The sequence below is a fragment of the Anomaloglossus baeobatrachus genome, chromosome 5, assembly GCF_048569485.1.
Source record: "Anomaloglossus baeobatrachus isolate aAnoBae1 chromosome 5, aAnoBae1.hap1, whole genome shotgun sequence".
Taxonomy (NCBI): Eukaryota; Metazoa; Chordata; class Amphibia; order Anura; family Aromobatidae; genus Anomaloglossus; species Anomaloglossus baeobatrachus.
The window spans coordinates 16,732,511-16,750,372 of record NC_134357.1 but is presented as its reverse complement, the minus strand read 5'-3'; the positions used below and the strand labels follow the sequence as shown (position 1 = coordinate 16,750,372).

General features: G+C 47.0%; 1 protein-coding gene across 1 annotated transcript in view; it reads left to right on the top strand.

Annotated features, from left to right (window-relative positions):
- Positions 1-17,862, top strand: part of SORCS3 (sortilin related VPS10 domain containing receptor 3) — an 866,891-nt gene that overhangs the window by 780,599 nt on the left and 68,430 nt on the right. Inside the window, exons 17-19 of the mRNA XM_075348233.1 lie at positions 464-577; positions 1,571-1,742; positions 13,716-13,902. Of these exons, the coding sequence (XP_075204348.1) occupies positions 464-577; positions 1,571-1,742; positions 13,716-13,902 (473 nt within the window). The remainder of the gene's footprint in view (positions 1-463; positions 578-1,570; positions 1,743-13,715; positions 13,903-17,862) is intronic.

Sequence of the window (17,862 nt, the reverse complement as noted above, 5' to 3'; positions counted from 1 at the left end):
TGACTGGGTTAATAATAACATCCCTGGTGGCCTAGGGTAAATAAAAGAATTGGCTATTTGTGATAAAAGCTGCAACGTCTCATCAGTAGCTGTTGACAGGTCACCCATGGAAGTCTCCTGTGGCACAAGTCGGTGCCGATCTGACAGCACAGGCGGCACGCGAGTATGTGACCACCCTGCGGATACTAGTTTCCAGCAGGAAAAATAGGGACCGATGTTGCAGGTAAAAAGGAAGCAGAGGAAATCATGCAAATTTGGTAGTTTATTTGAATTTTATGAAGAACGTTTGATACCAATAGAACGGAATCTGGTAACTGTTTGTAGAAAAGATTTATTGAAACTTTTGCAACAAAAGGATATTTTAAAATTCTGACTTTGTTTTTTTCCAGATAGAGGACAGGATAGAAAGTGCTGGGTGCCGCGTTGTGTGGAGTCTTCTGTAATAATGTATCTCTATTCTCAGTGACTACGGCTACGAGAGACAAGGGAAGAATCAGTGCACGCCGGCCTTCTGGTACAACCCCGCGTCCATGTCCAAGGAGTGCAGCCAGGGGCAGAGCTACCTGAGGAGCAGCGGGTACGAGCCACACTCATCCGCCAGAAACCTCCGCAACATAGCATATTCATTAACCTTATTACTATACACAGGGGGGACGGAAAGTATTCACACCCCTTGTAATATTTCACTCTTTGTTTTATTGCAGCTATTTGGTAAATTCAAAAAGTTCATTTTTTTCTCATTAATGTACCCTTTGCCCCCATCTTGACAGAAAAAAAAACATAAACGTAGACATTTTTGCAAGTTTATTAAACAAGAAAAACTGGTCATAAGTGTTCAGCCCCTTTGCTCAGACACTCATATTTATGTCACAGGCTGTCCATTTCCTTGAGTTGAAGATGGATCACAAGGAAATGGACAGCCTGTGACATAAATATGAGTGTTTGAGCAAAGGGGCTGAATACTTATGGCCATGGGATATTTCAGTTTTTCTTGTTTTAACATTTTTTTTTCTGTCAAGATGGGGGATGGGGGCAGAGTGAACGTTAATGAGAAAAAAAATGAACTTTTTTGAATTTACCAAATGGCTGCAATGACGCAGTGAAAAATGTAATATCCTGTATTATACTCCAGAGCTGCGCTCACTATTCTGCTGGTGCAGTCACTGTGTACATACATTACATTACTGATCCTGAGTTACCTCCTGTATTATACTCCAGAGCTGCACTCACTATTCTGCTGGTGCAGTCACTGTGTACATACATTACATTACTGATCCTGAGTTACCTCCTGTATTATACTCCAGAGCTGCACTCACTATTCTGCTGGTGCAGTCACTGTGTACATACATTACATTACTGATCCTGAGTTACCTCCTGTATTATCCTCCAGAGCTGTACTCACTATTCTGCTGGTGCAGTCACTGTGTACATACATTACATTACTGATCCTGACTTACCTCCTGTATTATACTCCAGAGCTGCACTCCCTATTCTGAGTTACATCCTAGTTATTATACTTTGCGCTCAGATTTCGGCATGTTATTGGCTGACATGTGTTGGGCTTTTGCAGGTATCGCAGGATTGTGTCCAATAACTGCACGGATGGGTTGCGGGATCAGTATTCGCCCAAACCCCAGGAATGCTTAGGAAAAGCTCCACAAGGATTGCAGCTCACGACCCTCAGCGGCAAACTGGGTGTGCAGAGCGGGCAGAACGTCACCTTCCTGGTGCATCTGGAGGAGGTAGGAGCGCAGCACTTCAGTAATGACACAGACAGGTGGCGGGAGTACAATCCCCAGCAGCACAGAGGATTTCAGAAGGGGAGTTTTGCTGATTTTGTGCAAGGCAGTGACCTGTTCTCTCTCTGGATAATGTAATTGATGCCAGGGCTTCGGTGTAGAATGGAGACAGGTTGGGGGTCACAGTCCGAGGGTGCAGAGCAGGGTCTCCAGCAGCACAGAGTATTTCAGGAGATGCCGGCACTGACCCCCTTTTCACTCATGATGCGGCTGGTTGCTGTGTTTGGTCGCGGCTGTCCGTCGGGCTCAGGTGCTGAATGCTGATCGCACAATGATGGATGGAGACCTCCGGACACCGACAGATAATAGATTTTGAGCAGTTTTGTGCTGGTAAAAAACAGAGATGGGATTTTCTCTGGGAGAAGCGTGACACACGGCGTCAGCCACATCCGGAGAATCGATTGCTTCCATCCAAAGAAGAGGATTCCGCACCAGACGCGGATTTCCCTTTCTACGTCAGCAGCGTGGCGATCGGCGGAGACCTGACGGCCGGTCACAGTCATCTGTGCAAAGAAATGCACAAAAGACTCTTTAACTTATTCCTTAAAGGGCAAATATAATTCAGATTTTAGAATACAAGCTGCAAATATTATTAAATAGATTGCTTAGACCTGATTAGGCTAGTGTAATTGCTATGAAGATTCACATCACAGAATGGCTGTATAATTGTGATAATAAAATGAAGCCCGTCTGACAGCAGCAGGGAGGAGGGGCACTGAGGAAAAGTCAGACAAGGTGGGAGGAAATTCAATAGCAGCAGGGAGGAGGGGCACTGAGGAAAAGTCAGACAAGGTGGGAGGAAATTCAATAGCAGCAGGGAGGAGGGACACTGAGGAAAAGTCAGACAAGGTGGGAGGAAATTCAATAGCAGCAGGGAGGAGGGACACTGAGGAAAAGTCAGACAAGGTGGGAGGAAATTCAATAGCAGCAGGGAGGAGGGACACTGAGGAAAAGTCAGACAAGGTGGGAGGAAATACAATAGCAGCAGGGAGGAGGGGCACTGAGGAAAAGTCAGACAAGGTGGGAGGAAATTCAATAGCAGCAGGGAGGAGGGGCACTGAGGAAAAGTCAGACAAGGTGGGAGGAAATTCAATAGCAGCAGGGAGGAGGGACACTGAGGAAAAGTCAGACAAGGTGGGAGGAAATTCAATAGCAGCAGGGAGGAGGGGCACTGAGGAAAAGTCAGACAAGGTGGGAGGAAATTCAATAGCAGCAGGGAGGAGGGACACTGAGGAAATGTCAGACAAAGTGGGAGGAAATTCAATAGCAGCAGGGAGGAGGGACACTGAGGAAAAGTCAGACAAGGTGGGAGGAAATTCAATAGCAGCAGGGAGGAGGGGCACTGAGGAAAAGTCAGACAAGGTGGGAGGAAATTCAATAGCAGCAGGGAGGAGGGACACTGAGGAAAAGTCAGACAAGGTGGGAGGAAATACAATAGCAGCAGGGAGGAGGGGCACTGAGGAAAAGTCAGACAAGGTGGGAGGAAATTCAATAGCAGCAGGGAGGAGGGGCACTGAGGAAAAGTCAGACAAGGTGGGAGGAAATTCAATAGCAGCAGGGAGGAGGGACACTGAGGAAAAGTCAGACAAGGTGGGAGGAAATACAATAGCAGCAGGGAGGAGGGGCACTGAGGAAAAGTCAGACAAGGTGGGAGGAAATTCAATAGCAGCAGGGAGGAGGGACACTGAGGAAAAGTCAGACAAGGTGGGAGGAAATACAATAGCAGCAGGGAGGAGGGGCACTGAGGAAAAGTCAGACAAGGTGGGAGGAAATTCAATAGCAGCAGGGAGGAGGGGCACTGAGGAAAAGTCAGACAAGGTGGGAGGAAATTCAATAGCAGCAGGGAGGAGGGACACTGAGGAAAAGTCAGACAAGGTGGGAGGAAATTCAATAGCAGCAGGGAGGAGGGACACTGAGGAAAAGTCAGACAAGGTGGGAGGAAATACAATAGCAGCAGGGAGGAGGGACACTGAGGAAATGTCAGACAAAGTGGGAGGAAATTAAATAGCAGCAGGGAGGAGGGACACTGAGGAAATGTCAGACAAGGTGGGAGGAAATTCAATAGCAGCAGGGAGGAGGGGCACTGAGGAAATGTCAGACAAGGTGGGAGGAAATTCAATAGCAGCAGGGAGGAGGGACACTGAGGAAATGTCAGACAAGGTGGGCGGAAATTCAATAGCAGCAGGGAGGAGGGGCACTGAGGAAATGTCAGACAAGGTGGGAGGAAATTCAATAGCAGCAGGGAGGAGGGACACTGAGGAAAAGTCAGACAAGGTGGGAGGAAATTCAATAGCAGCAGGGAGCAGGGACACTGAGGAAAAGTCAGACAAGGTGGGAGGAAATTCAATAGCAGCAGGGAGGAGGGGCACTGAGGAAATGTCAGACAAGGTGGGAGGAAATTCAATAGCAGCAGGGAGCAGGGACACTGAGGAAAAGTCAGACAAGGTGGGAGGAAATTCAATAGCAGCAGGGAGGAGGGGCACTGAGGAAAAGTCAGACAAGGTGGGAGGAAATTCAATAGCAGCAGGGAGGAGGGACACTGAGGAAATGTCAGACAAGGTGGGAGGAAATTCAATAGCAGCAGGGAGGAGGGACACTGAGGAAATGTCAGACAAGGTGGGAGGAAATTCAATAGCAGCAGGGAGGAGGGGCACTGAGGAAAAGTCAGACAAGGTGCGAGGAAATTCAATAGCAGCAGGGAGGAGGGGCACTGAGGAAACGTCAGACAAGGTGCGAGGAAATTCAATAGCAGCAGGGAGGAGGGGCACTGAGGAAAAGTCAGACAAGGTGGGAGGAAATTCAATAGCAGCAGGGAGGAGGGACACTGAGGAAAAGTCAGACAAGGTGGGAGGAAATTCAATAGCAGCAGGGAGGAGGGGCACTGAGGAAAAGTCAGACAAGGTGCGAGGAAATTCAATAGCAGCAGGGAGGAGGGGCACTGAGGAAAAGTCAGACAAGGTGGGAGGAAATTCAATAGCAGCAGGGAGGAGGGACACTGAGGAAAAGTCAGACAAGGTGGGAGGAAATTCAATAGCAGCAGGGAGGAGGGGCACTGAGGAAAAGTCAGACAAGGTGGGAAGAAATTCAATAGCAGCAGGGAGGAGGGGCACTGAGGAAATGTCAGACAAGGTGGGAGGAAATTCAATAGCAGCAGGGAGGAGGGACACTGAGTAAAAGTCAGACAAGGTGGGAGGAAATTCAATAGCAGCAGGGAGGAGGGACACTGAGGAAAAGTCAGACAAGGTGGGAGGAAATTCAATAGCAGCAGGGAGGAGGGACACTGAGGAAAAGTCAGACAAGGTGGGAGGAAATTCAATAACAGCAGGGAGGAGGGGCACTGAGGAAATGCCAATCAGACTAGGCGGGTGGAAATTCAATAGCAGCAGGGAGGAGGGACACTGAGGAAATGTCAGACAAGGTGGGAGGAAATTCAATAACAGCAGGGAGGAGGGGCACTGAGGAAATGCCAATCAGACTAGGCGGGTGGAAATTCAATAGCAGCAGGGAGGAGGGGCACTGAGGAAATGCCAATCAGACTAGGCGGGTGGAGATTTAATAGCAGCAGGGAGGAGGGACACTGAGGAAATGTCAGTCAGACAAGGTGGGAGGAAATTCAATAGCAGCAGGGAGGAGGGACACTGAGGAAATGTCAATCAGACAAGGTGGGTGGAGATTCAATAGCAGCAGGGTGGAGGGACACTGAGGAAATGTCAGTCAGACTAGGTGGGCGGAGATTTAATTGCAGCAGGGAGGAGGGACACTGAGGAAATGCCAATCAGACTAGGCGGGTGGAGATTTAATAGCAGCAGGGAGGAGGGACACTGAGGAAATGTCAATCAGACAAGGTGGGTGGAGATTCAATAGCAGCAGGGTGGAGGGACACTGAGGAAATGCCAATCAGACTAGGTGGGCAGAGATTCAATAGCAGCAGGGAGGAGGGGCACTGAGGAAATGTCAGTCAGACTAGGCGGGTGGAAATTCAATAGCAGCAGGGAGGAGGGGCACTGAGGAAATGTCAGTCAGACTAGGTGGGCGGAGATTTAATTGCAGCAGGGAGGAGGGGCACTGAGGAAATGTCAATCAAACTACGTGAGCAGACATTTAACAGCAGCAGGGAGGAGGGGCACTGAGGAAATGTCAATCAGACTAGGTGGGTGGAGATTTAACAGCAGCAGGAAGGAGGGGCACTGAGGAAATGCCAATCATACTAGGTGGGCAGACATTTAACAGCAGCAGGGAGGAGGGGCACTGAGGAAACTTGCCATATATAAGTATTTTGTTCCTGAATCTGGCACTGTTTTTCTTATGTTCCGGGACCTCGCTGTTCCTGAGATATGATCTTATCTTCACTATATGAAAATCCTGCCTTTTTAGCCAAATAGGAATGGTTATCTTTTTGAGGACCACTCCCACTTGGATAAGAGGATTAGCTTTCTATACAGGGGTGAAGGGGTCATATCTTAGCAATGGCGAGGCGCAGAAACACAAGAAAAGCAGGGCCGGATTCAGGAGAAGAGCGGCATTAATAGCGGGTAAAAATATACCTATTTACGGCAATAACAGGTCGTCTTTAAGGAGCCACCAGACTTCAGAATCCATAATTTACCACCGGAATTACCAAATCTCCGACCTCTAAATGTACCTTTACCAAATCTGTAGCAATATTTCAGCATGGCCGGGGATTCAGGGCCGATATCTGGCATTAAGGTACATGATAAACTTCACTTCTGCGTTTTGTTGTTTCCTTCGGCCTCGGATATAAATAGATGCAGCAATCTATCGCAGTCACCCGCAGGTTACCGAATAGCCGGCATTTCTGGAACCTAATTATAAGCACATTGTGTTTCTCTCCACTTATCACAACCAATCTGCGCTGTCATTTCCTTTGCCATTTTGGTTCCCAATTGCCTTGTTTTCCAGCGACTCAGAAAAGAGTGATAATAGATAGTGGAAAATTATACCTAAGTGTGTCCCCCGGGGGTGCGCTCCGGATCCGGTGCAGGGGGGGGAGGATTATTGGGTACTGGATATACATCCTGACCAGTGCCGGATCCGGTGCAGGGGGTGGACCAGGATTATTGGGCATTGGATATACATCCTGACCAGTGCCGGATCCGGTGCAGGGGGTGGGCCAGGATTATTGGGCACTGGATATACGTCCTGACCAGTGCCGGATCTGGTGCAGGGGGTGGGCCAGAATTATTGGGCACTGGATATACATCCTGACCAGTGCCGGATCCGGTGCAGGGGGTGGGCCAGGATTATTGGGCACTGGATAAACATCCTGACTAGTGCCGGATCCGGTGCAGGGGGTGGGCCAGGATTATTGGGCACTAGCTATACATCCTAACCAGTGCCAGATCCGGTGCAGGGGGTGGGCCAGAATTATTGAGCACTGGATATATATTCTGACCAGTGCCGGATCCGGTGCAGGGGGTGGGCCAGGATTATTGGGCACTAGCCATACATCCTAACCAGTGTTAGATCCGGTGCAGGGGGTGGGCCAGGATTATTGGGCACTGGATATACGTCCTGACCAGTGCCGGATCCGGTGCAGGGGGTGGGCCAGGATTATTGAGCACTGGATATATATTCTGACCAGTGCCGGATCCGGTGCAGGGGGTGGGCCAGGATTATTGGGCACTAGCTATACATCCTAACCACTGCCAGATCCGGTGCAGGGGGTGGGCCAGGATTATTGAGCACTGGATATATATTCTGACCAGTTCCGGATCCGGTGCAGGGGGTGGGCCAGGATTATTGGGCACTAGCTATACATCCTAACCAGTGCTAGATCCGGTGCAGGGGGTGGGCCAGGATTATTGGGCACTGGATATACGTCCTGACCAGTGCCGGATCCGGTGCAGGGGGTAGCAGTTTGACTGTAGTTGGGCACAGTATAACAGTATTACTTGGGAAGGGCCCAGCTGCATTTATTTGTTAGCAGTTTGATTGTTAGTTCAGCCCTGTATTGCGATATTATATAGCGTATGTATGGCGATATCATATGGTACTAATATATCGGCACTAAATGGCGCTCACTTATGCAGCCTTATTTGTGCGATATAATGTTAGAAAACTGTAATATTTGTTACCTTTCATTTGTGACTATATACCCTGTACTTCTTCGAGCTATGAGTCCCTGTGCTGTGACTACAAGAGTCTTACATGGGACTGCAGCCGACGTGCTGACACATTCCGCCGGGCCACCTTTATACCTTACAAAATGTCTGAGACGTTCCAGATTTAGCGGCGTCCTCGCATTACACAAGTCTTTCATATACTGTTACATTGTGGCGCTGGCGGAGGACGTGCTGCGGTGCTGCCTCCGGAACATGTGTCATAAATGGATTTGCAGAACAGTCACCTTTTCCAGTCCGAGCGGCTCATTTCCACTTTAATTTATATTCATAAACTCGGAGATAGGGACATTGTCTGAGAATAGTGAATCGCTTTCAATATTTCATATCCAGCAGGCCCGGAATAAGTCTTGTGCCGAGATGTTTGCGGTTACGTGTCTGAAGTCTATTAGCGTTGTGCAGTGTGCAGACAGCCATTGGCGACGCGATACCTGCCGTGAAAACTTTTTAATCGTTCCTATAGCGGCTCCATTGTATCTTACGCTGTAACTTTCCGACAAACCTTGGAAAGACGAGGGAAGACGTACGGGATGAGTACTGATTAGGACGAGTTCAGTGGACGGGCAGGAGAAAGGCGTTTGGAGAATGGTGGTGACCCGGTCATGACTCCTCCAAGAGGTAGAAGGAAAAGACATTGATACCGTAAGAAAGTTTCCGAGTCTCCAGCTTTGGATTTGCCATGGTTGGAGAATTGAATGTGTAATTCCTCCTATAAGTGTCTTTGTATAGGAGACTTAACCTATTAGGAAATCCGCGTTAGTAGAGATGGTCTCTCGTACCCTTCACCGTTCCTTTGGCCAAGGTGGAAAATGTTTACAAAAAGTATCTCTCGCCTTTGAGGACACTTTGACTCCTATAATACATGGACAACCCATTCATATCAGTGTAGTCTGCGTAATGCTTCATTTCTCCTGTGGTGGCGCTGTAAGGAAACTGCCGGGTTTCTAGATTACAGCTGATCCTTGGAGATTTGACTAAGGTGCTTTCTTATCTTCTTTTTGCTTAGAACTCCAAAAATAGCAAAGAACCCCTTTTTAAGGAAATACTTATCTCATCTTATGGAAAATTATTCTTAACCAATTGTAGCGCCGGTACCCCTGCATTGCTTGCCCTTCTCCCTGCAGGGATGCCCACTCACCGCTGCGGCCGGCCTGCACCACGCTGCTTGGCTTCCCCAAGTAGGTGCTCTCAACTTCTCTCTCCCAGGACATGCACTCGCACTGCTGTCATTTGCTGAGTGGCCCTGGGTACTTAAGGCACTCTCCCACTAGGGTAGGTGCCCGATCAATGTGATTAGTGAGTGGTTTGTTCCCTAGCCAGCTAGTTGTCAGACCCCTTGTCCACTGTGCTTCCTGTTACAGTGTACAGTGTCCTTGCCTGTCTCCTGGTTCCGTCAGTACCCCAGTGTCCATCCTTCCTAGCCTTGCCATCTGCCTCAGCTACTCTGGTAGTCCCACCTTTACTATTGACCGTGTCCGTCCACCCTGGCTGTGCTATCTACCTTAGCCACTCTGATGATCTAAGGTTTACTAGTGACTGTGTCCACTCACCCCGGCCATGCCATCTGCTTCAGCTGCTCTGGTATTCCTAGCTATACTTGTGACTGTGTCCGCGCACCCTGGCCATGCCATCTGCCCCGCCACTCTGGTGTTGCCAGCTTTACTAGTGATTGTGTCCATCCACCTCCGCTGTGCCATATGCCTCAGCCACCTTGGTTGTCCAAGGTTTACTAGTGACTATGTCTGTCCACCCCAGCCATGCCATCTGCCTCAGCCACCCTGGTGGTCCCAACTTTACATGGGACTGTTTCCGTTCACCCCGGCTATGCCATCTGCCTCAGACTTCCCGGTGGTCCTTGCTGCACTAAAGACTCTGTCCATTTGTCCCCATGTCCAACCCTGCCCTGGAGGTCAGCTGCCACAGACCCGGTCACTTCCCTGGAAGTGGCACCTGGTGTCTGCCTCTCGGCAGACGCTTAGTCGAGCACCTACCACTAGAGAGTAAACCCAGGTACCCCATGTAGTCCAGTGGATGCAATTCTGCTTATCGGTTTACCATCTGCAGCGGTGAGTGGGCTAATAGGTCATCATCCACCTTTTGGTTCTCGGGGAGGTCATTTATTCATCCACTCTGCCAAGGCAATTGCTTTCCATCCTTCCTATCGCTATAGTGATGAAGAGGGCTTCCAAACTGTGATTACCATGGTCCAGACTCCAGTGGTGGGATAGGGCTTTCACCAACTTTTTTGCCCACTTTTCGTTTGCCGTTCCTGCACAAACTCTGAACGCTCGAGCATGCCGGTCTTACCCTCCAGTCTTCAAGGACCTCATAGCGAGCGTACGGTCTGTTCTCGTGGTTCATATCCTCTTGAGCTCAACAAAAGCCGAGCTGTGATGAGTTACACTGTACAACCTTACAGAACCACCACGTACCGAGACCTTGAGAGGGCTGAACAGTGAAGACATCGCCTCTGAGTTGCAACACTCCTGTTCAACTCCAAAACTGGCTATAGCCTCATCAGCTGGAGTCTCATTCGGTGATATTTGTAAATTGGATTTCCATTGCGGAACATTCGTACAGAAGTCTGAGATCACTGCAGATTCCAAGCCTTAGGTGGTGAGATGTAATTTATTTTTCCATGTGAAGAAACATCTCATGGCTAAATCTGGATTTCATGACTGCCTGGAGAACACGTCTCCCCACCTCTGATGGATGATCAAAAAGGGTTGGATCTGTTTATGTACCGTAATTTGTGTTGGATCCTTTAGTTCCCGTAAAGAAAGATCTTCCAGATAACATTGATAATTTAGAGATTTTTGTTCTGATTTTGGGAAAGGCTCCATACTTTTCCATTAGGGTTGTTATTGTCTCCGGTAGAAGAAAAAAATGAGGTCCATAAAAACTTGACGTTTGACTTGACTTATGTGAGCTTGACTGGACTGTATTAAGCCATGACCCCAACCCTTGCAGACAACTTTGGCTAATTTGTAAAACTGAGTAGGATCCAGGGTTTGGTACCCAAAATAAGTGCCTGATATTATGGATGAACCATTCCTACTGCTCATCTATAAACACCACCAGGGGGTAAGGTCCTTCAAGCTGACACTTTTCCCAATTACCGTGGAATGGTGGTAGCAAAGACAAAAGAGGATGCCAAGAACGCACTCAAATTTGTCAAGCTGCAGAAATAAATGGAGATGACTCCAAGCGATAGGTATGATTTCTGTTCTTGTAGTTGCCCGTCATCAATCACGACCTCTAGATGTGGATCCCACAGACATGATCCTTATACCATTAATGTTAATTCACCCTTACAGGAAATATTCCTTTCCGGAGCGCCTGACAGCGGCTCACAACCCGAGAATCTGATAGATGAGTTCTAATTTAGGAACCGTGTGACCTTTAATGGATCCGTCCATCTTCTGGACAATCAATAAAACAGTTAAACCCCGTGGCCTTTAGAATGTGTTATATGACTAGAAGCGGGAAAATCCACAGATAAAACCTACCACAGTGATAATTCCATCAGATGACGGCTGTGTGCAGTCGCTCTTCGCCAAAGCTTCGGACTTCTGCCGGTAAATTGAGTTCTCTGTTCCTCAGGTGCGCACTTTATAGCAGAAGGACTTGTGGATTTTTATGGAGACACATCCACATCTGGTAAATTAGTAACATAAGATGGTAAAGACTTGGTCGCAACACAAGAAATAATAGTAAGTGGAGTTGCGTTTTGAGCTGCAAGTGGTCGTAACCCAACTCTACCGGAGTTCGGTAAGCATCAGCTGATAGCTGGTGACCACGGTCAGGTTGGCTCTAGTCTTGCTCCATGGTTTTCACCCCTTTAATCCTAACATTTTTAATTTTTGGGCTTTTGTTTTTTTCCTCCCTATCTTCTAAGACCCCATTCCTTTTGGTTATTGCAAGACGAGTTGCAGTTTCTGAAAGACACCGTTCATTTTACCATTTTCTGAGACCTGTAACTTTTTAATTCCTCTGACAATGGAGCTGGGATTTTTTTCATCTTTCAAGTCCTAGTTTTTGTTTATACCGTTTTGGAGATACAAAAATCAAATGTGTTTATTTTTTTATACTTTTATTTCCTTATTATTTAATTAGGAAAAGGGAGATGTGGGGGTGATTTAAATATTTACATATTTCTATTTTTTTTTCTTAGAATTTTTTATACTTTTTTAACAAATATAATAATCAAATGTGTTTATTATATTTTTTTATTTCTTTATTATTCAATTGGGGAAAAAGGAGGTGTGGGGGTGATTTAATTGTTTCAAATTTCTATTTTTTAAATATTTTTTTTACTTTTTTTGTTAATTTTTAAAACCCTTGAGGATTTGAATGTTGTGATACTGTAGTACATAGAAGAAATAACACCACCTATAGATGACGGCAATAGAGGCTTCAGCCCCTAAAATTTAATTATGAGGGGGAAATGGTTATTCCACGCGATCACTCCAGGTAACTTCTGCTGTTAAGGAATGATGGCAGCGTTTAAGTGGTTAAACTGCAATGATCGATTGCTATAAGTGGCAGATGTTGGCTGTATAGTTCAGCTGGCATCCACCATGTATAGAGCAGGCTCACCTCCTGAGCCCGCTCCATACTTTATATATTTATGTTGTATGGACACAACAGAGGTCTAGATTTGCCGGGTTAGTAATGGGGGTGTCTGATAGATGATTGATTGCCAGCTATCAATTTACAGCTAACCTCAACCTCACAAGAATTACCCCAAATTTCCACTGCACCAGGGCAATAGGGAAGAGCTGGGTAAAACACCATAATTGGTGCATCTAATGGATGCGCTGCTTCTAGGGTGGCTGCAGACTGCAATTTTTAGCTTGGAAAGGGCCAAATAATCATGGACCTTCCCAGCCTGATAATACCAGCCCCCAGATGTCTGCTTTACCTTAGTTGGTTATCAAATATAGGCGGGAACCCATGTCTTTTTTTGATTTATTCCATATTCACATTTGTTTTCAGGGCAATTGCTCTCATTTTGCTTCCTTTTGGAGCCCCCTGGCCCTTACTACAGCCATTTTACAGCACAGATGTTTGGGTCTCTATAGACTTATATGAGGTTCGGGATCTGTTGTCAAGTTTGGGTCAGGTCTGTGTCCCCAACTGAATGTTTAATTAAAGTCCGGCTGAACCTGGCGAACCCAAAATTCCAAGGGTCCCCTCATCTTTATTAGTAAACCCATTTCTATACGCTCTATTAGTGAATTCTGAAAATCAGGATGCCCATTTTTTTGGAAATAGAAGTCAATGGTTACTAAAGAGCGTCTCTCAGTCTGGAGGAGCCATCCCGTCTTGTACAGACATTTATAAGAATGAACATTGTGTAATGCTACACATCCCCTGTGGGGGAGCTGTAGGAAAGTGGAGCACTTACTGCCAGGTTTCCCCATGTCTGATCTCTGAAGGTCCTGGCAGGAGCACCATATTAAGTGACCATTCTATGAAGCGATTGCCCAAAGTTGAGACCCCCTTCATATTGCCTGGCTTGTTGTTCTGCAGACTTTTTGCTGTATTTTCCAACGAGCGGCGTCTTCTAATGATGTGTCCGGAATAATATCACTCTTCCGTCTGGTTATTTGGGCTGTTTTGGAATCACTTGGTCAATATCATTGTTTTTCTTGATAATTATGGAGAAGAGAATGTTCATAGACTTTGGTGGGATATTAGTGGGATATCGGGACGTTGATGACCTCCATGTTTTACCTTCATCTTTACATAAGAGATGTTTTCTACCTTCCAGGGAGATCTACAGAAAATTAATATCCAGCTGGACTTTGGAGATGGGAGCGCTGTGTCCTACGCCAATTTTAGTAAGATTGAGGATGGTATACGGCACATATACAAGAACCCGGGAATATATCAGGTCACGGCCTACGCAGAAAATAACGTGGGAATCGACAGCGATGTCCTCTATCTCCACGTTACTTGTAAGTTATTTGCTCTAACTATTTTCCTTCATCACCTTTTCCATTTCGTTACTTTTTTCCATTTTTTCTTCGTATAACCGAACCCTCCTGTAGCGTCGGCATCTCTGCAAAAATTGCAAATTACTCACTGCCCCAGCCTGGTCGCCTCCTCTCCCTCACTGCCCTGGCCATCTACGTGTGCTGCTGCCTCTTTCCCCTCCCGGGTCCTGTACATGCCATACAGGGTTCCCGGGAGTGCACCTAAGACGCATGTGCGCACACCGGCCTCTTAGGGTCCTGTGACACTTTAGCGACGCACCAGTGATCCGACCAGCGATCTGACCTGGCAGGGATCGCTGGAACGTCGCTACATGGTCGCTGGTGAGCTGTCAATCAGGCAGATCTCCACCAGCGACCAGTGACCCGTGTAACGACGGCTCCTTGCTGGCTACCGGAGGAATCTCCAGTAATGCCAGGCCTGGATTCAGTTACCTGTTTTGCACTCCGGAGCTCTCAGCTGCAGGCTGGTCTGATCTCAGAGTTTGCAGGACTGCACCGCGAGCGCCGAGTAATTGATTCTCCGGCGATTGCGGTTCAGTTCATAACAGCTGCGGACAGGCCGGGCTGATCTCCGGAGTTCAGGTGAGAGCACCGGAGATCAGCCCGGCATGTCTTCAGCTGTCATGAACTGAACCGCAATCGCCGGGGAATCAATCACTCGGCGCTCGCGGTGCAGTCTAGGCTGCACGCCAGAGCTCAGGGGAAAGCTCGGGAGTGCAATGCAGGTAACTGAATCCAGGCCTGGTATTACTGGAGGTTCCTCCGGTAGCCAGTCCCACACTGGGCGCTTGTTGGTCTCCCGCCGTCAAACACACCGATGCGTGCTGTACAGCGAGAGACCAACGAGCAAAAAATAGTCCTGATCGTTTTGGCACGATTGGCGACCTCGCAGCAGGGGTCCGCTTGCTGCTGCTTTTCACATACGGCGATATCGCTAGCGAGGTCGCTGTGAGTGACTTTAAAGGGCTGGCGCACTATTTCCAGGAAGTATGTGTATTTAAGGCATCCTCCCATTAGGGGAGGTGCCTGAGCAATGTCTCTAGTTATAGTCAGTGTTCCAGTGTGCTACTGAGGCCCTGAGTTCCTGTCCTGTTATCCCTTGTGTCCATATCCAGTACCTGCCTTCGCATACCTGTCTTTCCCTGCCATGCCCTCCATTCCTGTCCATACCCACCTGTCCAACCTGCCTCAGTCACCCCGCTTGTACCTGCCTATTCCTGGGTCCGTCACCTGTCCTGTTGGTCAGCTGCCACATTCCCGGTCACTGCCCTGGGAGTGGTACCTGGCGTCCACCTTGCGGTGGGGGCTTAATTAAAAATGAAACCCCCCTTTTTAAGGGGTAACCCCTGGTCCCCCCTGTGGTCTAGTGGGTCAACTAATCCCGCTCGCTGCCCCTACACAGTGCACGAGCGTTCCACCTACTTACAAAGTGCACCACCTCTGTGCCCGTTTTCCGTAACGATGCAGGATTTCACATATGGCGCCTTTTCAGTACATTATGGGCCACTAATTGTAATCATTAATGGTATTTATTCTTTTATTAAAATGTTTCCAAAGCATTAAATAAAGATTTACCCAGTAATCCCCAATGTAATGTAAATCTTATGGAATAAACCAACGAAAAAAGTAACAAGTGACAAAGTCTCATGTAAATCTTACAACGGCTTTACAAAATCAATTTAAAGGGAACCTGTCATGTCGCACAGACAGTCCGATCTGTAACAATGGAGCAGAATGAGACACTAAATACATGATCATCCCTGAATTTTCATATCAGGAAACGTTTAAATATCTGACTTTGCTACAAAATTTGTGCAAGATTAGCGAAATATAGCTGCACTCCGCCAGAATCAGCACCACCCTCATCTAGGGACTATGGGGATAACCGGAAACCAGGGCTCCTATGCTGACACTCAGATTAGAGATACTCCTAATAGTGGGGATGTCTGAGTCTCCTTCCTGGCCCTGCTCCTGACCAGAACTGATCTTACACCTCCTTCCCACGGGGGTAGGGGTGGGGGACAGTAGTGTGATTTAACCCACATAAATGGACAAACAGGGGAAACCAAAACTCTGTCACACAACACGCACACAGAGGTATAAGACAATAGGAGAAAAACAAGAGCAGGAAGGAAACAACAAGACGACGGGTAACTCCACAACAACAACAAGCTTAACCTTTGTCCGGCTGAATAGGTACAATTGTAACTATTCTGTTTTAAAATTGCAATACAATTTTTTTTTTCAAAAGCCGTAGAGGGCTGAAATTTCTTAACATCTCTGCAGTTTTGGTCCAGAATATATTGGCCAAATTTCAATAAAATATCTCCACCCCCTTCCGAGATAAGGGGTCGCTGTTAGTGTTGTAAAATTATGCAGCCTGATGAAGGTTAAAGCAACTCTTTCTCCAGCAAATCTGGGATACTACAACTCACAGATCAACACAGCAAAAAATATAGTTGGCATAGGTAGAACATTTCCTCCAGCAAAAATGAAAGGAGCAGAAGGGATAGACTTTCTTACAACATGTGGTCAAAGAAGCTTAATGAGCAGGATAGCAGAGGCTAATTCTTGCTAGCCTGACTATGAATGGACAGACAGCAGGTCGACGCATGGGTTAATCAGAAACACCAGAGAAGCCATCGGACGGAGTGTCAATCTACAATGTGAACAGAGCTTGATACCGCCATGATAGTCGTCGAGTTTTGTGCGAAACTCCATGTGGCACTGGCATTGCAGCTTCACTACATTGAACTGATTGGGATGTTGGTGCAATACCACACATAAATAATGCAATAAGGTGTGGCACTATTTTGGCACTGTATATGCATCACTATTTGGGTGAAAGTAGATCCACCTATCACCAGTTGATGCAGCCTCCTAAGGACTCTCAGAATTCATTAAAATAAAGGAGTAGGGAAACTTTTGTATTTTCTTTGCTCCTTTGCACAGTGCCACCTCAGTCCGGAGAACAGAGCTCTGCTGTGAAGAAAAAGATCCAAAAAAGAGCGCTGGACTGGGGAAATCAGGGATCAGATCTACAAATACTCCTTTAACCTTAAAAAGATGTTTCCATGTACAGCAAATATTTCTTATCCACAAGGTAAATGTAGAATTGTTTGTGGATTGACTGCAGGGATCCCCATTAGTGATGAGCAATCACAAAAAGTGCTATAGTACTTGTTACTGGAATCAAGCAGATCGAACAGGCTCAACTTGAGTACCGAATATCATGGAAGTCTTTGGGGAACATGTGCATTTTTCCAACAGACCCCTCCAGCAAGTCTGGGGAGCAGTGCTCGAGTGGAATGGCAACAGCATGGGGAAGATGCCTGGATGTATCTCTGAGTCCCAGGTTGCTGCTTGGAAGTTAAAAATTAAACAATTAAAAAAAAAAAAAAAAAAAAGATCGGGGTCCCCCCCCATTTTTGATCACCAGTCAAATTAAAGCAGACAGCTGGGGGCTGGTGTTATCAGCCTGGGAAGGTCCATGGTTATTTGGCCCTTCCCAGCCTAAAAATAGCAGCTCGCAGACACCCCAAAAGTGGTACATCCACTAGATTATCCAATTCTGGTGCTTCGCTAGCTCTTCCCGATTGTCCTGGTGCGGTGGCAACTAAGATAATACTTTTGGAGTTTATGTCGGCTGTGAATTGACAGCTAGTATCAAGCCCAGGGGTTAGTAATGGAGAGGCGTCTATCAGACACCCTAATAACTATCCTAAGTATACAGTTAAAAAACACGCACATGAGAAAATAGTTTATTTAATTAAATATTCCTCCACACTCTCTCATTCACCAATTTATTAAAAAAAATGATTCCACAAAGCTCAACTGCAATTCCGATGACTGTAAATAACAGTAAACAACAGCAATTCACAAATGCCAGGTAGTGAATACAATGCTCATCAGAGCTGCGGG